The 22,107-nt window shown below is 40.1% G+C and overlaps 2 protein-coding genes across 2 annotated transcripts in view; both read right to left on the bottom strand.

Annotated features, from left to right (window-relative positions):
• CDK7 (cyclin dependent kinase 7) overlaps positions 1 to 4,885 on the bottom strand; it is a 38,598-nt gene extending 33,713 nt beyond the window's left edge. The window contains exons 1-3 of the mRNA XM_081318389.1: positions 4,773 to 4,885; positions 1,251 to 1,314; positions 220 to 422 (exon numbers count right to left, since the gene is read on the bottom strand). Coding sequence (XP_081174515.1) covers positions 220 to 422; positions 1,251 to 1,314; positions 4,773 to 4,811 — 306 coding nt within the window. The 5' untranslated portion in view covers positions 4,812 to 4,885. The remainder of the gene's footprint in view (positions 1 to 219; positions 423 to 1,250; positions 1,315 to 4,772) is intronic.
• A 648-nt stretch (positions 4,886 to 5,533) lies between these two features.
• CENPH (centromere protein H) lies at positions 5,534 to 21,813 on the bottom strand. The gene is made up of 9 exons (XM_081318390.1): positions 21,446 to 21,813; positions 20,380 to 20,435; positions 20,132 to 20,183; positions 19,325 to 19,399; positions 15,976 to 16,032; positions 8,783 to 8,846; positions 8,565 to 8,616; positions 8,201 to 8,364; positions 5,534 to 7,069 (listed from the first exon to the last, which is right to left on the bottom strand). The coding sequence occupies exons 1-9, from the start codon at positions 21,592 to 21,594 to the stop codon at positions 6,977 to 6,979; spliced, it is 762 nt and encodes a 253-aa protein (XP_081174516.1). The 5' UTR covers positions 21,595 to 21,813; the 3' UTR covers positions 5,534 to 6,976.
• Between the last annotated feature and the right edge of the window lie 294 nt (positions 21,814 to 22,107).

Here is a 22,107-nt window from a genome sequence, read left to right as displayed (position 1 = left end):
TACAATGCTAAATATTAGTATGACTAAAGCCTAGTTTCAACCTTCTATGATTTTATTGTCCTGCTTCCGTAGCACACATACACACCTAAAGAACTGGTTTCTCATCACAAAAAGCAAACCACAGAGTCTAAATTTTTATTTAATCATTTGATTTTTTTAAAAAAAGTAAAGCTTTGGAAAGAACACTAACATTTTAATTTTAAAAGAATGAGAACTTACTTGAATGTATTCCATCTCTTCAACTGACATGGGTTTCCTCCTGTATTTCTGAGGTAAAGTTCTTATTAATTCTGCTGTGTCAGGTATACCTTGTGTTCTACCAGTAAATAAAGTATTTTGAAAAGATGGTGCTTCGTTTTCTGCAGAAAATTGTGAGGCTGTCCCATGAAGCGGAGGCACTCTTGAATGTAGAGACTCCTGCACTGGGACATTAAGAAACTAAATTATATTAGCAAAAATATTCTGAGTGCCTTACATCATGACTAACCATGTTGGTTTACTGCAGCAAAACATTGCAGCTACCTCAAAGGCTCAATAGTTTCTTGATCTGGCCTATCTCAATGGGCTAACAAAGTCAATCTGGTCCTGATCATTGGCCATGCAGATATGATGAGAGGATTGTAATCTGGCACATATGGAGAGTCAAGGATTAAGGAAGGTTGGTGTATACACATCATGCAAACCACTGAAGTTAAATGGTTAATTCAAAAAAATTAACTGACTCTAATTAAAGCTTAGAAGTACCCAGAAGAAATAGTTACATTTGTGCATAACAGTGAATACTGTCAGCATCTTAGTGATGTGAAAAAAATATTTTATATATCAAATTTTTTATTTATTTCCCACTTTTACAATTTTTACAAATAATTCAGGCAGCGAACATATCCAACACACCTTCTTCCTCCTCTTTTCACCACAACAACAACCCTGTGAGGTGAGTCGGGCTAAGAGAGTAACTGGCCCAAGGTCACCCAGCTGGCTTTCACAGCTAAGGTGGGACTTGAACTAATGGCCTCTTGCTTTCTAGCCCTGTGCCTTAACCATTAGACTAGACCAAACTGCCCATCTCCCTCACAGAGCAATACTGTTATAAATTAGGGGTTATAGTTAGAAAACATTATATTGGGTTCACATATCATGCTAACCTATAATGTGAATTATAAACAATGAATTGCAATTTAAATTTCTTGAGCATAAATTATGGTAAGAAATGGCATGGCACCATGTGCACTTAGTAAAGACATACTTACTTTTAGGTTTTGGAGAACTTTTTCTGTCTGGAAACTTAATCAGTGGTGTATGTGGTTTGACTACCTAAAGGAATGGAAAAAGCAAATCAGTATATACATTTATATATGTGTGCAGTTCTGCCAAGAAAGGATAAAATTTATATCCCCTTTTCGACTGAGAGCCAAGCTGATATAGTAAAGATGCTGGATTAGAAACCAGAAGCTTGTGAATTCTAGTCCTTCCTTAGGCATAAAAGGTGACTCTTTCAGCACAACCCACAACAACATTGCTGTGAGGAAAAAAGGTGAGAACATTATGCACATTGCCTTGATTTGTAAAAAACAAAGATGAGATTGATTTATGAAAAACAAAGATGAGATATGATGATGTAACGTTTCAGTGGAAATTAAGTGGAAGCTCGTATAGAATCAACTGAACCTATCAGAACCCTCCATTATTAATTACTGGTTATTAATCATTCATATTCTCTGGGCTTCCACTGTTCAGGTTCTATTCTCCTGGGGGAGGAGGGGGAGATCAGGGGCTTGTAGTGCAGTAGTACATTCCCTCTATTTGCTTTGATGTCTTCACTATGGGATGTGAAAGGAATGCCTCGGGGCCATCTGCCTGATCTCAGCACAGGAGGAGGAACCGGAGAAGACCTAACAACCTTGAGAGGCGTCTTATCAGCCTATTTTCCCACTGCTCGATGGCACCTGTGGATTGGCCTGTTTGAACTGACCGATGGACAGTTGGGGTGGGGTTATTACTTCCCGGGTTTAACCTGTTGATTTGGGCGGGAAGCCCTCAGTCCCTGCCTAACTTTCCTGCATTCTGTATCTGCTAATAAAAGTTCCTTTTGAAATGATGCCAGTTTCAAGAGTTCTGCTTTCTTGGTAGAGGAACGGAGGCAGGGAAAACAGAACTTAATAATGGGCTAATGGGAGGAAGATGGGGGAAGGATGGGACAGTAGTGGAGGACAGAGGAGGGAAGATTCTGGGATATTTGGCATCGTGGCTGGCTGAAGGGTATCACTGACATTAACAACGGTGACAGTGGGTAGAGAAGAAAAATGCTAAGGAAGAAGGCAGACTGATAACTATTCTGCAAGATCAACGTAAAGGAATGCAAGGACACTATGTGCCAGCTTTGTTCTTTTTCCTTATTCAGATTTTTTCATATAAAATATGAAACATTCTGAGTTTTGGGTTTTGCAGAATCCTGACTGATCTGAAATAGTTCAGTAGAACCCGTGAAATGTGAAAGTTTGTTCCAGATTCAAAAACCATTTTTCCCATTTTATGCACACCAACACCAACCAAAATATCTATTTTTATTTTTGATCCAAGTTATCTTGTATTTATTTATTTATTTGTTTGTTTGTTTGTTTGTTTGTTTTATATACCGCCCTTCTCCCGAGGGACTCGGGGCGGTGTACAGAGCAACGTATGTATACAGTTAAACAATAGTAAAAACAAATGAACCCCAAGAGCTGTCAGGCCAGGCCGGCCTGTTGGAACAGGTAAGTTTTTAAGTCGCGCCGGAAGGTGCGAAGGTCGGGGGCCATCCGGATATCGGTAGGCAAGCTGTTCCAGAGGGTTGGCGCACCCACTGAGAATGAAGTACACATTATTCAGTGGATCTAACTGCTGTAAAGCTCAGGTAAATCTAACAATTGAGCAGGTGGAAAGAAGAAAATGAATGGAAAAAAGTCAGCATATGAGGGAGGGGGGAGGAAAGATACATGCAATAGAAAAAAAACTATCACCAGGTCTTAATGTTAGTTCATGACTCACATTTTTAAATTTTAGAAACCACTCCCCCACAATAGAAGTGAGGATCACCCATAGAAATTGAAGGAGAATCATAGGCCATTTAAACTGCTGGTACTAATCTGTTTAGTGCAGAAGCATCCCAGATAGATATCTATCAAGACTCTTCTTGAATACATCCAATGGTTGATGCCATCATATTCAAAATAGCCAATAAAGGCAGCATGTTTAGTAGGCACAGAATGGGAGAACTAGACGTGAGAAAAAGGAGATATGTCCCAGCCAATGGATTTTATATGTTAAATAACCCCAACAGAACTTGCTGCACCTCAGTTTTCAACAAGTCCAGCGAATAAGACCAGTAGGAAGAGATTAGATAGATTAGATAAACCTTTGTCATTTTTTACTGTGGGCACACATTGGCAAACATTAAAAATGAAATTTAGTTCTTTCCTGAACTTTCCATTCACAGGAAAGATATATTTCAGTTTGGAGGAGATGGATAAATTATATTCAGAACAAATATGGGACTAAAAAGTTCCATTTAGCTTATGAGTAGATTTTAGTGGGATATTGTTATTGGTACTTTGTTTGTAGTTATGTTAAAGGGGAGTTAAAGCACATTATGAATTTGGTTAATTGTATATTATGCATAATTTTTATTTAGATATGATTATTGTAACTAATCCTGTATTTAGCTCTGGGAAGTGGGGGGGGGAAGTGGGTGGGTTTGGGGTGGGAGGGATTTGGGTATATATTGTAAAATTTTGTTTTTGTAAAATAAAAAAATTGAAATTTAGTTGCTTGCTCTCAAAAGTGTACACATACATAACACACATTTAAACATGCTATATACAATATATGTATAAACTTTCATCCTTACATATAAATAGCATAAATATTAATTACTGTCCATCTTGAATACATAACCAAGTATTGTAAGAGATGCTTAAAACTAGTTTACCAACAACTATAGGATCATGCACTGTCCACCCAATACCTCTAAAATGCTTTACTTTGTAACAACATGGATGGTTCTACATTTTTGCAAAGCTGTTCAAATAACAAACCATATAATTCAATTAAAAAGGAGCCCAACTTTTTTTAATGTCAAATAAATATTTGAATGGAGGGCAATATTCTATCAAAACTGATATTTGATGCAACAGCATAAAATCCTGTTTCACATTTAGCCTTGCTTCCAATATGGGAAATATTTTTTTAAAATGTCTTGGCAAGCATTTATGGAATAAATCTCCAAGCGCCCTTCTTTAAAGCAACGTCTACAAGGCCTCTTCGTGTTTGGGCTTCGGAAATCTTGAATAGAACCGAAACTGCAGACAGTTCCCAGGCGCACTCAAAACTTTTGTCAAGATACTCGTGTCAGCCCTTCCCACAACAAAACGGATAACGCGTGATTTACTGCGGAGAGGAAAGTCAAGGTTTTAACCTGTAGAAGACCGCTAAGAAAAGTCTCCGGAAGGTTTGCCGTTTTCACATGAAATCTGCCAGGGACGTCTGTGAGGCTGGCTGGCCAAGACCCCGACCGCAGCCGAGTTAAAGATACCCGGGTAGATCAAATCCACTTTGCAGGACAAGCGTTCCTTCTCCTTCTCACTCAAGGACACCGGCACCAGTTGGTGCAGCTTCGCGCCAAGGATTCGGGTCCCAACCTGCAGGCCCCGGAAACCTTGCACAGATCTGCAGCTGCAGACAGTTCCCAGGTGCACCCAAAACTTCCGTCAAGATATTTGATTTGAAGGACTCACCTGAACGACCCTACTGGCCGCCGCCATTTTGCTGCCCATGATGATACCCCGCCCGGGCAAAAGAAAGAGCGCGCCAGCACAAAGCGTTGTGGGAGCGGTAAGGCGGGGTCTAGCTAAGCTCCGCCCTCCATTAAGGGCACGGCTTCGAACCCAACGGAACAGCTGTGACATATGCAACTATTGAATGGGGGATTGGCGGATAGCTAATGTTTGTTTTAATTAACAGTTATTTATCCAACTTCTATAACCGCCCATCTTAATGATTCTGGGCTGCTTACAGTTCAAAAATACGTATTTAATTTCACTAAAACAACTAGTTGACCTACCCAAACTTAATAAATGATTAGTTATCCCTTGTTTAAAACTGATTTACATATTTACCATGTAGCAAACAATAACTATTTTCACTATGTAAATTTGTTTGCTTAGCACCTTCTTATATTTGCACAAAAATTGCATGGCAAATACAGGCTGATTTTTTTAGAATAACTGCACACACGGATATCTGCATGATGGGCTTTAGCCTACAACAGAATATCCAGGCAGACACGAGTTAAGTCATGTCAAAGCATTGAACTTTTCTCTTCATCCGTGGGTGATAATTAGCTATCTTCTCTGTGGCCTTCAAAAGGGAGAAAAGATTAGTGTAATCTCTAGTTACACAAACTAGAAAATACTGCTTTCATCTCGGATCACTAGACTACACAAGGTATTTTTTTAATTGCAAGCACAGCTTCAGTACCAAGCACATTTATCGAACCATTAATATTTCATTTTAATACAATTGTGAAATTCTGACTTTCAAAACAATATCGTTCAACTAAAGTATCTATATTTACTAAATTGTATATTGTATAAAATTCACCCCCCCACCACTGGACAATTAATTTGACAACCATCCTACCCTTTTTTAAACATCTCTGGCAAAATCAGTCTATTATCTCTGAAGGCAAGCTGCACAGTATTTAACAAATTCTTATATTTCACAAACCTTTTTGTATTTTGAACTTCTTAATTGGGCCTTTCTAGTAACAAAAAACCCCCCAAACCTGCTTTGTTTTTTGTGTGGCAGCTTTTATTATCTTAATTTTTTTTCCCCTAGCATACTCAGCTTCAACCATTTAAGGAATTTCCAGGACTAATACAATTTTTGCCACTGCCTCTGGATGTAACCAGTTTGGTATCCTTCTCAAACTGTTGTCCCTAGAAGTGTAAATGATAACATAAACTTCAGTTATAACAACATTACTTGTGAATTATCAGCCTTTTTCTCCTGTGATGTTTTCTTAAGAGGCTATTTTAAAAGAGAAGCTCCTTCAGATTTTTACCTAAGTACAGTTCACATATTGGCACTGAAATAACAGTAGCAGTGGGAATTTTATATATCTAGTGTTAAGAGAGCAAGATCCTACTGCCATTTTGTATGGATCCTTGTGTGTTTTGGCTCAAAATATTTATTTTTGTCTGGGAATACAAACAAGACACAACCAACAATATAGAACAATTATATAGTATAACATTTCTGAAAAAAATCTATCAACATTTAGGAGATGGCCTCCTATTTAGATACTGTAGAACCTACTTTTGGTTTTTTTATATTATCTATTCATCGGCTATGAAAAACTACAGCAGATATACAGAAATAGAATATTACAATATCTTACAAGAATGACCCAGGAAGAAAATACTATTGAATAATATTTGGCAGTGTCAACTATGAATATTTGAACTACTGATGATTCATTAAAAGCCCATTGAAATGAGACATAAGGTATTGTAATAAGAGAGTTTAGCAAAAAAAAAGGTGCATCATACATATCATACATAACATGGAGACAAAGCACAGTCTAAATTGTGATGAGACAATGAAGTGGCTACCTATGTAAATAAATACCTGCTTTTTCAGAATGCCTAGTGCTCTGTTATTGGAATCAGCAATTGTTAATTTATGTGAAATTAAGAGAAGTGAATTATTTTACAGCTAAATGACTCTCCTATAATAGCTCCTTGGATATATTTACAATGACTGTAACAGAATTTCACTTTTGTTGCTATATCAGTTGTACTTCACTGCAATATATTCTTGTACAAATACATAACTCTTAGAATATGATTAGTATATTACAAAAACCTGACAGATTATCCTTTTGTCTCTGAATTTGGAAATCACAGAAAGAAAATACAGTCATTAACTTAATGTTGTTTCAGATGCCAGTCACATTTTTCTCCAGTTGTAGAACAATTTCCTTCAAAGCTGGATCCATTGCCCAATTGACTCCACTTCCAGTAATAAGGTTCTGCAATAAATATTATTTAAATATAAAATTAACTAATTTAAATATAAATGAAGAAATAGGATTTTTTGTTCTCAATTATATTGTTTTAATATACAAATTCCACAACAAAATAAGCAATCAATTATTGCTAGGTTGTATAATTTGTAAATTATATTATGCTTCTACAAGGAAGTTTTTTCAAATGTCTTTCTACACAAGATTTATTCTTAGAATATGAATATTCAATATATTTCATTTATACAGGCAGTTCTTGATTTATGACTGCAATTGGGACTGAATTTTACCATTTTTAGTATTACGTGAATCACATAGTCATAAGTCTAAATCACATGATTGGTAAGTGAATCATGCAGTCATAAATCTGAATACATCCTCCAGAAAGGGCATTTTTCCTGGAAACCAGCAAAAACAATGCAAATAGTGGTTGTATGACCACAGGACACTGCAACCAGTCATAAATGTGAGTCATAAGTTGAGGACTACCTGTAACCTGAATAATAAAAAGGGATAAAAATATGTTGCATACAGAGCTTTGTTCTACATTATACTAACCTGTGCAAGTTATACCTGTAGCTATAATAGTAATTATGGTAGTAATAATTTCAAAGTACAATATTTATCTACCAATAAACATTAAAACATTCAATGTCTAGAGGTGGTCCTTGTTTAAGGACCACTCAAACCTACAAGAGAAGTAGTAGTTACAACCGGTCCTTGTATTTATGTTGTTCACAGCATCCCTGCAATTGGGATTAAGATCTCAGTGCCTGGCACACATTTTCTACATCACAGCATCTCACAGTCACAATCCCCATTTGTGACTTTTGCCGGTTTCCCACAGTCAGTAAGGAAGCTGACAGAAAGTCACAAATGCTGACAGCATGACATTTGGTTCACTTAAGGATGGCAACTGGAAGTGCTGGAACTTTCATTGCTAGGTAGTGTGGCCACATGACATCATGCTTTAAAATCAAGTCACTTACCAATGAAAATTCATATCCTAGTTTCCATAGTTAATCAAGAACTATCTGTATTTGATACCAACATTTTAATTTTCATGTTTCACATCTAGTAGAAACTAATTCATCCTAGCAAGTAAGACATTTTTCTATCTATATAAATACAATTTACCTGAAAAATGTTTTGAATCAATGTAGTCATCTGAATTTCCTTTTGTAAATTTTTACGAACTTTCTTCAACATTTCGCCAACCTCCATATTTTCTAAATCTTCTTTTTGTTTTCTCTTCATATCATATATTTGTGCCAGTTTACATTCTCCAGCTCGTTTTAATTCTATTGAAGTATTGGAGGGGGAGGAGGGAGATAGAAGATAGTGAAGCTAGCTAATTTTAAAAAATCAGTTCAGGAACATGCCTTGCATTCACTATACTTGTGGATTAAACTAATGAAATTAACACTTGAATTTAAATTAAATTTGTGTTGTTTCAAATTAATTTATCATACTGAATTTATCACAGCCAATTATAACTTACCTAGTCTGCTCTTCTTAACCTCATTCAATTTTTCTTCCAGTTCACGGGATTGCTGCAAAAGCAAGTAATTTATATAAATGTGTATATATTAAAAGTATCCATACATCCAGATTAATACAACTACAAAGATTAACTTTTCAAATATGTTACTCCATTAGTTTTAAATATTGCTTTTATAGACAAATAGTCATTATCATTTTCTTATAAAGGATACTCACCTGCTTTGATTTAAGTATTGCTGTACTAAGCATCATGATATGTTGAATGGTATCCCAGATAAACCTAATGAGAAAATGCAGAAAAATCAACAGGATCTATTCATACATGAAACCAAATCACATGTTAGATAGATTTAAAACACTGGAGTATCTTGCCTAATTTTTTTTCAAGCTACAGTATGCCTTTCTGTCCACTGCTTCTTACAAAAATGCTTTGACTGGCAACATTAAATGCAAGAGAAGAAACAGACAAAAGAGCTATAAATACATTTCAAGATTGCCTTATAAAATGGGAAAACATTGCCCATAACAGGTTTAGCTAACACATACTTTTCATGCATTATAGTATTTGTATCCAAATAGTGTACACTGCTAGTCTTCCTATGTGTTTCATTATTTTTCCCTATCCAACATGCCGGGAAGCTCTAAAGCTCAATAGTTGTAAACACTTTCCCAGAACTCAGTCACATACTTTTCAACATAATTGGATGGGAAAAGTCTAGTCCTCAAGTGCCCAAGCTAGTAATTTTTTAACATTGCCATTTGAAAGCCATTTAGATAAAAATGTATTATAAACGAAGTGAACTCAAATTATAATGAGCAAAAATCATTTGTAGTCTGAAGTAGTACTGTCAGAATCCATTTATATCATATTCATAAATGGAATGTTTCAAACATTATCCCATGGATTCTGTCATCTCCCGAAGAGAAGAGGATAGATGTGTATTGAACCGGCAATAGGCATTTCAAAGGAAAGGAGAAGCCTTTTGAACTGGGGAAACAAAAGGGGGGGCTAGCATCTGGTTTTTGTCACGGTAGACAGCAATAAACAAAAGGTTCCTAACTTCCTCTTTCCCACGAGATGGATGATACGAGAGGAAGGATGGGGGGGACTGACCAAATGGGGATTAAGGGGGGTTAAACCGGGAACTCTTTATAAGGGTTTACATCGTGGAAATATTAAGCCCTGTCTCATTTCCTACAACCGAGCACGTCATAGTAAAGATTTCTTTTGGACTAAAATCCTGACTCCAAGAGTTTTTGTCTTCCTAAGACGTGGTTTGGGGTGGGTCCTGACATTAGACAGGGCTTGCAACGAAAGTCAACCCGGGAAGAAGAACCTTACCGGGGGACTTTGCAAATAAATATGATGTCTGACGATGAAGCAAGAAGGGAAGAAAGCCCCACGGAGAAGGAGCCTTCCCCCCAGCCGAACTCCCAGAAACATTGGGAAACTGAGGCATCATATTCCTCCTGGGAGGAAACGGCGGAGCAGCACGAACAAAAGCCCCGGTGGTCGATGGGCGTTGGAAGGAAAAGTGAGTGGGAAAAGGCTTCGAGAGAAGTGACCCTGAAATGGAGCGACCACCAACCGGAATGGAAACAAGAGATGGAGAACTCCCTGCACGCCAGTGAGGAAGAGCGGATTCTGGAAAAAGCTATTGACTTGATGAAAACAACCCTGAGCTCACTAAGGGAGGAGAGAGCTGGAAACCACAACACCTGGGGTCGCAACTGGAGGGGTAACGGAAGGAACCCAACACCTGAAACCCCAGGGCTGTCCAATGGAACAGGAGCCGCTGACTCAGCGGTACCCACCCACCCCAGACCCACAGATGGGGATCGAGATGAGGAGCGATACACTCTGCGGCGCAGACAACGATCCAGCCAAAGATTCCCACCCCTGGAAGCAAAATTCAAGGGGGAGCCATCACGACTGGGATTTTTCCTAACCCAAGTCCTCAGCTACATGGAAGAGTACGGACGGGACATCCCCAGTGACAAAACACGCATCCGAATTGTGCAATCTGCCCTGGACGGGACGGCCGCAGACTGGGTGGTGAACCTGCATGACTCCAACGCCCCAGAACTCAATGACTTCAACCGATTCATGTCATCCTTGAGGCGACGATTTGAGGACCCTTTGGCTGACCGGAAGGCCCGGGAGAGAATCAAGACGGTGAGGCAGGGCAGGAGAACAGTGGCCGAATATACCCAAGAATTCCGAGCCATCGCCAGCAAGCTGAACTGGCCAGAAGACATCCTCCTCAGCCATTTCAAAGACGGTCTAAACTACGACCTGTATGACGCTTGCCTGCCTCGGGGAGACCCCTACCATCTCGATGACTGGTATGTCCTGGCAGAGGAAGTGGAAATAGACCTATTGAAAAGACAACGCAGAGGAAAACCATGGGGCCGCCCGCCACTCGAGCAAACACGTGAGGGGGAAAACCCACCGGCCATGGCTAAAAAATCAAAGGGATGTTTCAATTGTGGGAGAGAGGGCCACCGTGCTGCAGAATGTCGTTCGAAAGCCCCTCCACGCAAAACAGAGGCACCATCTTCCAAAAAGCTGGGGAAGTCTCAAGGCAACCCAAAAGAATCTTCCATGAAGGGGACAGAGGCTGTAGAGTCCACAATTTCTGCCAAAACCTGGGATTGGACTCCGGCCTACACTGCAGGGGCGGTGGACACCTCGGAAGACAGCTCAGAGGGAGAACCTTTGGTAAGTGGACCTCTTCCACCCATACTTAAGACAGTAACTATATTAGCTTCCTCTGCACCAAAAGCCAATGAAATAAAAGCTTTGATAGACTCTGGCTGCATCCGCTGCCTCATCAGCCCAACGCTGGTGGAGGAACTGAGCATCCCAGTGAGGAGGCTAAAACAACCAATCTCCTTCAGTCAATTAGACGGGTCTATAGCAGGGGGGGGACCAGCTACCCTAGCCACTCTACCACTCCACATGTCCCTGGGGTCCCATGAGGAAGACATAACATTTATAGTGGCCCCAGGCATGGCATGCCCAATGATTTTAGGACTGGAATGGCTGAAGAAATGGAACCCCGGGATAAACTGGAGGACTGCAGAACTCAACTTCCCAAAAGGGGAACAGGAAAACGTAAAACCCCCAAACACCCCCCCAACCCAGAGGGAGGAAAAAGCAGCAGTGGGGGAAGAGAAGGGGCTAACAGAGATACCGGAGGAATACAGGGACCTGGCTGAGGTTTTCAGTGAGGAAAGAGCAGATGAGCTCCCCCCCCCACCGCCCCACAGACTGCACCATAGAATTCAAACCTGGGGCAAAACTCCCAAAACCCAGGATGTATGCCATGAGCCCAAGGGAAATGGCAGAAATGGAAAGATTCATAAAGAAAAACTTAGAAAGAGGTTTTATTGAGCCCGCCAAACCCAAAGTAGCCGCCCCGGTTCTGTTCAGGGAGAAGAAGGATGGTTCCTTTCGTTTGGTTGTAGATTACCGGAACCTAAATACAATTAGTGAATGTAATCTATACCCCCTTCCCCTAATGAAGGATATGCTATCCCACCTATCGAAAGGAAAGATTTTTACCAAACTAGACCTGAGGGAAGCATACTACCGTATTAGGATTAAGGAAGGAGACGAATGGAAAACTGCATTCAACTGCCCAATGGGGTGCTATCAATTCAAAGTATTGCCATTTGGACTGCAAGGAGCCCCCGCAGTCTTTATGCAATTAATTAATGACGTACTGTGAGAGCACCTATATAAGGGGGTCCTGGTTTACCTCGATGACATCCTTATCTTCACAGAAACCAAAGAGGAACATATCAAACTAGTCAGAGCAGTCCTGAAGAAATTGCGAGCTGCCCATTTATATGCTAAATTATCGAAGTGTGAATTTCATCAGGAAAAAATCGACTACCTGGGATATCGCATATCCCCAGAGGGCATCGAAATGGACCCAGAGAAGGTCAGGGCAGTACTAGAGTGGGCACCCCCCCGCACACGGAAGCAATTGCAAAGTTTCCTGGGGTTTGCAAATTTCTACCGCCAATTCATCCCTGCATTTGGCCAAATAGCCATGCCCCTCACAAACTTGTTGAAAACGAAGGGGGGGTCACCCGTGAAACCCAGCCAGCCTCTGAAATGGTCAATGGAATGTCAAGCAGCATTTGAGAGGCTAAAGAGACTCTTTTCTGCGGAACCTGTACTTAAACACCCAGATCCCAACAAACCTTTTGTAATACAGGCAGATGCGAGCGACGTAGCAGTCGGAGCCGTATTACTACAAGAAAATGATGAGGGGGCGTTGCAACCTTGCGCATATACATCCAGGAAACTTACAGAAACTGAACAACGATGGCCAATATGGGAGAAGGAAGCATTCTCATTAAGGTGGTCATTATTAACTTGGCGTCAATTTTTGGAAGGAAATAAAATACCTTTCCAAGTCTGGACTGACCACAAAAATTTAGAAGCACTAAAAACGCCCAGGAAGCTCACTCCTAAGCAAGCCCGCTGGTCCCAACACTTTCACCGATTCAATTTCACACTCAAACACTTACCGGGGGGAAAGAACTTCCTGGCAGATGCATTATCCCGCATGCCCCAATATAACAGCACAAGAGTTACTGACTTTAAACCACTTGTACCGGAACAACAACTGGCAGCACCAGTCACCACCAGGGCACAAGAAAAAATGAAGCCGAAGGTAGATAGCCAAACTGGAATAGAATTCAGGAAATCTTTGGAAAGTGATGAATGGTTCCAGAAAAATAAACATGTGTGCACAATTAAAGATGGACTGCCGTGGGTGGGGGAGAAGCTATATATACCTGCCACACAGAGAATCAATTTCATGCAACTGTGCCATGATACAAAATCAGCAGGACACTTTGGCTTTGTAAAAACCTTACACTTAACTAAAAGGCAATTTTGGTGGCCATCTATGAAAAAGGACATAGAAAGCTATGTGGGTAGCTGTCAAATTTGCGCAATGGCCAAGAGGTTACAAGGAAAATCGCCAGGACTGTTACAACCAGTGGCGAATCCCTCAGCCCCATGGAAAGAAATAGCCATGGATTTTATTGTGGAACTACCAGAAAGCAACGGAAACACCGTTATCTGGACTGTTACTGATCTGTTCTCTAAGCAAGTCCATTTCATACCTTGCCCAAAAATTCCTACTGCAAAAACATTAGCAAAACTTTTTGTACAACATATTTACAGATTGCATGGAGCACCACAACGCATCATATCTGACAGGGGGGTGCAATTTACCTCAGCATTCTGGAAGGAATTTTTATCTCTGTTAGGAACCACCCAAGGACTGACATCTAGTCATCACCCTCAGGGTAATGGTCAATCTGAAAGGGCTAACTCTGTACTTGAACAATATTTAAGATGTTATGTACATTTTCAGCAGAACAATTGGACAGACCTGCTGCCTTTCGCAGAAGTGGCATATAACAACGCAATTCACTCCAGCACAGGTTACACTCCTTTCCAAGTAGCCACAGGCCAGAGCTTCAACCCCATACCTGATCTAACTCCAAAAGAACCAGTAATTCCAGAACTAAAGGAATGGATTGCTCAGTTACAATACACCTGGCCTATTGTCAGAAAAGCATTAACAGAGGCTAGATTAGCACACAAGACACAGGCAGACAAGAAAAGATCTGATCCCACACCGTTCAAGGTGGGAGAGATGGTATATCTGTCTACAAAATACCTTAAGTCTCTCCAACCCTGTAAAAAACTAGGACCAAAATACATTGGACCTTTTCCAATTAAAAGAATCATAAACCCAGTAACAGTTGAATTAGAACTACCTAAAAATCTTAGACGAATACACCCAATCTTTCACTGCAGTCTAATAAAGAGAGAACAACAATCTCCCCTACGAACAAAAATTCCACCACCACCACCTCCCATCATGGTGGAAGGAGAACAACATTTCGAGGTGAAGGAAATTCTGGATTCCAGGAGACATCATGGAACAACTCAATATCTAGTGGCTTGGAAACACCTCCCCTCCTCAGAAAATGAATGGGTCAGCAAACACCACGTTAAAGCACCAAAGCTGCTTAAGAGATTTCATACAGAATATCCAAACAAACCGAGTTAACATTTACACATGTTATTTTTTCTTCTCTTTTCTTTTCTCCCCCTACAGATGGACACATCTTTCTTCTAAGGAGAGCGGACTGTCAGAATCCATTTATATCATATTCATAAATGGAATGTTTCAAACATTATCCCATGGATTCTGTCATCTCCCGAAGAGAAGAGGATAGATGTGTATTGAACCGGCAATAGGCATTTCAAAGGAAAGGAGAAGCCTTTTGAACTGGGGAAACAAAAGGGGGGGCTAGCATCTGGTTTTTGTCACGGTAGACAGCAATAAACAAAAGGTTCCTAACTTCCTCTTTCCCACGAGATGGATGATACGAGAGGAAGGATGGGGGGGACTGACCAAATGGGGATTAAGGGGGGTTAAACCGGGAACTCTTTATAAGGGTTTACATCGTGGAAATATTAAGCCCTGTCTCATTTCCTACAACCGAGCACGTCATAGTAAAGATTTCTTTTGGACTAAAATCCTGACTCCAAGAGTTTTTGTCTTCCTAAGACGTGGTTTGGGGTGGGTCCTGACAAGTACTATGTAATTGATTTGCATTCAGCTTGCTATTTTCATTCTATGTATAGAATGTATTACAGTTTTTCATTTAACATGTGTGATGGGTCCCCCATATGGTTTGATAAGATGCCAACAAAGAATGTAGCCACACCTTTTTCTTTAAGTAAGGTCAGCTAACACAAAAATGCTTTCTTTCCAAAGTGGGGTTACTTTGGAAATCCAAAAATGTTTCCTAAAATGTTAGAAAGGATGGCAGAATCTCAGGTATATGATCTAACTGGAAGCTGATTTGGAATTGACCAATTCATTATTCCAGAGATCCTACAAGACTGTTATCTAGGTCCGCACAACCTGTAAAATCAATGATCAAAACTACTCTTTTTCAAAGTGAAGAAGATGCATGCTGTATTCTTATCTATTGTGTCTGAAAATATTTATGATTAAGAATTGCAGTGCAAAATTTTTGATTAATCTCATAGTGCTCACTGCTCATGAGGTCTATTGATTATTTTGTCAGTGGTTTAGCTGTCACATCAGAATAACTTCCATTTGTTCCAAGACTGTGTTCTAGATTATGATGACTGTAGTTGAGATACAGCTACAACCTAAACGAAACAGACTATTTGGACTTTTTTCAGTTAAAGTTCAGTCCTGAGAATAGATGGCCGTAAACTTTAGTGAACTATTAACCACATAAACAGTATTTATATGGCTGGCCAAGCAAAGATTCTTCTCAAATATACCGTAGATATTTTAAAAATGCATTTCCTTCATGATTTCAAAGCTTACTTTGAATCATCATCTTCATTTTTCAGTTTGGTTCTAAGGGCATCAGTTATTTGGATCCTATAAAACAAAGAGAAAGTAGATATAAGATTGTTCTGATACATGTAACAGTGTATTTAGAACTTTTATAATACAAGGATAGATTTGGATACCAATATATTTTCTTCTCCTCATAATTTATATATATCTTAAGTGTTTTTTTCTAATGCACCCGGTCGGCCCAAATATGGTAATCCAAATTTAACATATGTATATATGTATATATAATTTCATATAATACTAAGCATTGTATATCAAAGATGAAAAACAATGTTAAGTAAACAAGTTATTTTAAGTGTAAGCTTGAATTCTTTTAGCAGATTTTAATATTTCTCTAAAGCTTATTTCAATTTGCAGCTGAACTTTTTCATCAGTTAGAGATATTAGATTTGGAGAATTTGGCATATTTTAATCAATTGGTTCACAGTGGTGACTTAGGAGAGATCCAACAGAATGTTAGAAAAAAACAAAATTCACCTTTGAGAAAATATTAACACCAGGTATTCTCATGGCAATTCATGTAATTTGGCAACAAAACAAAAAAGGACCTTTTCAGAGATTTCTATATCAGAAGGATGACTAGGTCAGGACTTTTCAACCTTTTCACCCATTGTACCACTTTTGGATATGGCAACATCCGAGTACCACCAGTCGCCTAGCAAGATGTCAAAAACTTGATGACCAAAAAAAAAAAAGGGAAAAAAGTGATGAAGTACAGCTAGTCCTCGACTTACAACAGTTCACTTAGTGACTGTTCGAAGTTACAGTGGTACTGAAAAAAGTGCCCCCCAAGCCACAGTCGAGCAAGACACCTGCCTGCCCTCCCGGTGGCGCTCTTCCTTCTGTCTGAGGTTTTCATTGTTGTGAGCATTTCTGTTGAGGATTGGCAGCAGGGGTGGGTGGGTGGGGTGTTTGGTTTTTATTCCCCCCCCCATCTGCTGAGTGGTTGCAGCAGGTTTTGATCACTTCACATGACCCTGGGACACTGTGACCATCATAAATATGAATCAGTTGCCAAGCATCTGTAAATCACAAGACCCGGGAGATGCTGCAACATTCCAGCTGATCGGCACTTCTTCTGGGCTTTAGCAGAAGCGCCAGGATCAGCGTCGAACTCGAGCTGGAGCCTGGCGCTGATCCTGGCACTTACGCTGAGCCCTGACAGCCCTGCAGCTCCAGCCGTCTCTCGCTCAGGCTTGTACAGTGCTGCCACAGGTTCAGCTCATTCCCCTCCCCCGCTACTTTTCTAGGATGGTCGCGTACCACCTGCCAGGTGCCAATGTAACACAGGTGGTACTCGTACCACGGGTTGAAAAGCCCTGGACTAGGTGGTCTTCCATCTAAGCACTAATCAGGATCAGCCCTGTTCACCCATGAGATCAGCCAAGATTGGCTAGGTACCACTATCTAATGGGCAGAAATGGGCAAGCCTGCAATCACAGGTAGCCTTTTGATCACTCCATTTACAGCTTTCCAGCATCTCAAAATCCTGCTCTGAAATTCAATGACAATATGACGGGTTTTCAGTAGTGAGATTCTACTTTCTTTACCCCTTGCTCAAATTGGAAAATTGATAGAAAATCAATTTCTACCCTTAATCAGGCTACTTGAACCAGGATTCAGATATAAATCACAAAACCCTGACTGTGCACATGAGGCTGCTGAACCTGGACTTGGCTGAAATCTTTGTTATTTAATATGACACTGCTAAATAAAAACCATTATTACAATGCCTTGTTTAAGTCTACTGTTTTTTACTGTCTTTTTCATAATTCTGTTAGGCTTCCGAATCTGCACCTGAAGGCCTTAAAGCTGAATGAACGTTGGCTGCTGAAAGAACTAATACGCCTTTTCTGAGAACTGATGGTTCTTGTCTTGTCTCTCATATTGTTCTTCTCTTTCAGTTATGCCTCTTCCACTTCTATTCATTCCCAGCGGCTGAATAAGGTTTCTACCCTTTCCTCTTCCTGACTCTAAGCTGCAAGAAATAATGGTGTTTCCCCCTTATTTCATGTGTTTTTCTCTGAAGCTGGAAAGACTTCTATTCTTTCACAGCTTTGTCTTTCACATGCTGCTGTCTCTCCATGTAGCCTCCACATATTAAAACCTTTTCCTACTTAGAGCCAGAACAGCTGGCAGCTGCAAAAACTATATCAATCACCCAGTCAAATGATTTAGTATATATAGGTCCTGAAAATGGAACTAACAAAGGAAAGGGAACCAACATACTTTGTCTGAAACCCCATAGAAATAGAATACTGCAGCTGAAAATTATCAGAATATGCTGGCCTTCTCTCTGACAACCATCCTGTCCAGGCACAGCAAGGACAATCCTCTCAATACTGTTTGTGCGTGTGTGTGCGTGCGCGCGCACACACACAGGGTTATGACCACAATTTCAGAATTCTACCTTGAACTAAAACAGACATACTTGAGATTTTCAAATGCAGAAGACTTACTTAGACTATTTTTAGTATGTAGGGAAATTAGAACATAAAATGCATGGCAATATAAATGTACCAAGTAGTCCTCAATTTATGATGGTAATTAGGATTTGAATTTCAATAAGTGATACAGTTGTAAAGCACAGCTTCATCACTTACTGACAGCAATCTCTACAGTCCCTCTTGTCATTGTTAACCAAATCCCATGGTCAATAAGTGAGACAACTTCCTGCTGTCTTCCCACATCCAAGTCAATGGAGAAGTTGGCAGGAAGCTGCAAGTCTCAGTAATTTGCAGGCAGGCCGGGGGCAGGTAACTGGGAGCTATCAGATGGCAAAGAGTGAGGGGAGGTGTGGCAAGGGTTAAGAAAGGTGTGTGTGGGTGTGTAGGATGCACAGCAAGGGTCTGAAAAGGACCCAAGGGATACATGGTAAGGATTGAGGGGTGCAAAGGTATAAGGGGATTAGAGGAGGATGCAAGCATGAGAGATTTATCATAGTGACTTGCAACCTTTCCTGCCAACTTCCCTATTGACTGGGGAAGCCAGCAGGGAAGGTTGCAAATGGTGAACACTTGATTATGTGGTGCTGCAACTGGTCATAACTGTGAGCTGGTTGCCATATGCCCAGACTATAATTACAAGTACTGCAGGGGTGTGGGCTGGTTGGAACTTTGAGGACTAGTCATAATTACCATTCATTAAGCACCATCCTAATTTTGAACAGTCACTGAATATATGAATTACATATTTTGATTTAAAAACAATGGTTTCTTGCTAGAATTGAATTTTTAATTAGCTGCATTGGACACATCTTGTAGATATTATACAGAAATGCAATAAATAAAGAAAAACAATACAGAATCTTTACCTTTGTAATGCTAAAGTTTTGTTTTGATACGATATCCTCATCTCTTCCAAGTCTCTTTCCAATTCTTCTATAGAACTAAAAACAGTGAACTTTCTTTAATAACTAATAGTTTGTATTCTCTCATAAATTAATGTTAAGACAGATCATTTGTTTCCTATCAGATCTAAAAGGGGTTTGCTGTTTGATAGAGCGACTAGATGGTTGTGTTTTGATACTAGATCTGGATTTTTTTTTCACTTTCTCATTATCAACAGAATGTAAAACAGCAAACCGAAATGTAGTGCTAACATATTTAAGAGTAATGCATTCATTCAGAAATAATTTTCCTTTAATAGAATTTCTATCACAGAATAGGAAAAGGATATAAGCTTGTGATTTGTTAAGGGCATACTGAAAACTGAAGCATAAACATGTTTTCATTCCTTAAACTATGAAAATAGGATGGGATTCAGCAATATAACTAGTGAACAGGCATAAGGCATTAACGCAAGACGTAGTTTGATGCTTCTCATGACTAGAAAAGGCATATACTATACATCAGCCATAGTAGTTACTGTAATTGAAGGACCCCCACCCCACCCCCGCACATTCAGCATGTATACATGAGATACATGAGATACATTTTTAAAGACAATCCAGTCAGGTAAATGTGGTGTGTTTTCAAGTAAAACACAAGAAAGCAAATATATTAAAATCTTTAAAATACCAAGTTTTCTTAAATATAAAGAAAAGTTTGATCAATTCTAATTTTCAGATGTATGAGACACTGAAATATTTTATATATGATAACAAGTTTTGAAAACATACCCCTCTAATATTTTTTCATTTCTATCTTGATCCGGAATATTTTCTGCAGTTGCTAAACAAAAAAGACACATTTATAAAAGATAGCTGAACAATCCTCTCATCTCTCAACACAAATATGGCATAGAAAACTCCTATGCTACAGAGAAAAGACTTGACATTTTAATCTTACAAGAAACTTTAACCTAATTTTTAAATATTTACTTTCACATTCTAATATAACAAAGTTTGAATTTTTACAATTCACTTACTTGAATTGATCATTGTATTATATTCCATAAGATGCTGACTTATTTGTTCCTTGATTCTATAAAAAGAAAAAAACACTTCACAAGTGTACACTTCACAAGAAAATTAGAAAAATAAAATGCAATTGTAGCAGTCACTGCAGAACTAAATTGCATTAGTGTTCACTGAAGATTTTAAACTCATAAACTCAAGCTTATGTGCATTTAAATATTTGAAATCTAAATTTAAATTAGGACAAATTATAAAACCATCACAACATGAATATAATTTCTTCCATTTACACAACTATTCACAACTTTAAGTTTTTCCTTTTGTAGGTTTTTGTTGTTGCAACCCACTTCGCAGGCCATCAGTTTTTAGAGATCTCAGGAACCACTTTTATTAGAGACTTGTGAGCATTGCCTAAACTGAAGCACTAGAAACATTTTGATACATAAAACCTATCTTGCTAGTACTTCTACCTCCCTAAGTTCAGAACAGTCGCTTTGGAGGGAAACAATATTTCTGGTCCTCTCTAGGCTTATGTTCAGCGATATTCCTCACAGCTAAAACAACCTGCATTTCAGCCTTCCTCGGTTTCCTGAATCAATGGAAAAATATGTCCGCACAACTGGTGCTATCCTGACCGACCAGCTTTAACCTGGCTTCGCGTTCAGGCCTGCGACTAGATATCTCCATCTTTACAACTAGCCCTTGCGGGATTTCCCCGGCTGTCAAGGGAAATCCTTAGGGCGGTACTTACTCCTGTGGAGTTTCCGACCAGGACTGCAAAACTCCGGACCACCATTAGATGGAAGCCAAGAGAGGCTTATTTTTTTTTAAAAAAAATATCCATCTCGTTGGTCCTCCGAAGTTTTGCTGCCGCTAGAACAGGGGTAGGCAACCTCGGCTCTTTTATGACTCACGGACTTCAACTCCCAGAATTCCTGAGCCAGCTATGCTGGCTCAGGAATTCTGGGAGTTGAAGTCCGTGAGTCATAAAAGAGCCGAGGTTGCCTACCCCTGCGCTAGAATGACCTCCTGAGGGAAGAAGCCATCGAGGGGCTGTAAGACCGACAAACGACTGACCGATGGAGCTTGAGCAAGTCCGGCGACTTTTCTTTCTCTTCGTTGGAGAGCAAACGGGCTCCATCCTCCAGCACTCCTCCCGTGGGCTTACCGAAAGCCGCCACCTTGTCTCCTACCTCCGAGCAGCCCGCTACGTCCTGCGCTTCCATCCCGGCGACGGCGCCCAGACCTCTTTCTTCCCACCAGTTACCCGAGCGCTCTACCGCGGCTCCAAGGGCCGCTCTTTCAAATAGCCCGCGGACGGACTCCGCGTTGCGTGAGAGGAGGGGCGTCAAATCGACGACGGTTTAATAATAAGTGGCCTCCGCTCTCGGTCGAAAGGGAGACAGCGGCGCTCTTGACTCAGACCTCGCGAGAAGAAGCGCACAAAAAAAAAAAAAAAGCTGTCGCCCCGCCCAGCGGCGCCTGTGAATAGCTTAAGGAAGCCGCTCCATTGGCCGGGGACACCCAAGCGGTGGTGGGGAGGAAATGGCGAATTGTTTTGGATGAGGCCTTTACGTCCGGGGAGCGTCGTTTGCGGTTTTAGGTTTCCCCAAAGGAAAGCGGGACAGAGCGCCAAAGGAGAGCAGGAATAAGTTAAGCTAAGGAAAATTTCTTTAGGCAGGGCGGCAATCTAAACATCTCACTTGGAGAGAATTTATATCGCTTTAATTCAGGGGTCT

Source organism: Vipera berus, assembly GCF_964194415.1.
Source record: "Vipera berus genome assembly, chromosome: 2".
Lineage (NCBI taxonomy): Eukaryota > Metazoa > Chordata > Lepidosauria > Squamata > Viperidae > Vipera > Vipera berus.
The sequence above is the reverse complement of the archived record's forward strand: the minus strand, read 5'-3'. Positions and strand labels throughout refer to the sequence as shown.

Coding starts and splice junctions, on each gene's coding strand:
- CENPH (XM_081318390.1), bottom strand. CDS start 21,594: ATGGAAGCGCAGGACGTAGCGGGCTGCTCGGAGGTAGGAGACAAGGTG. Junction 19,400..20,131: donor AATGAAAAAATATTAGAGGG/GTATGTTTTCAA, acceptor CACTGTTTTTAG/TTCTATAGAAGAATTGGAAA. Junction 8,847..15,975: donor AATGAAGATGATGATTCAAA/GTAAGCTTTGAA, acceptor TTTTCTCATTAG/GTTTATCTGGGATACCATTC.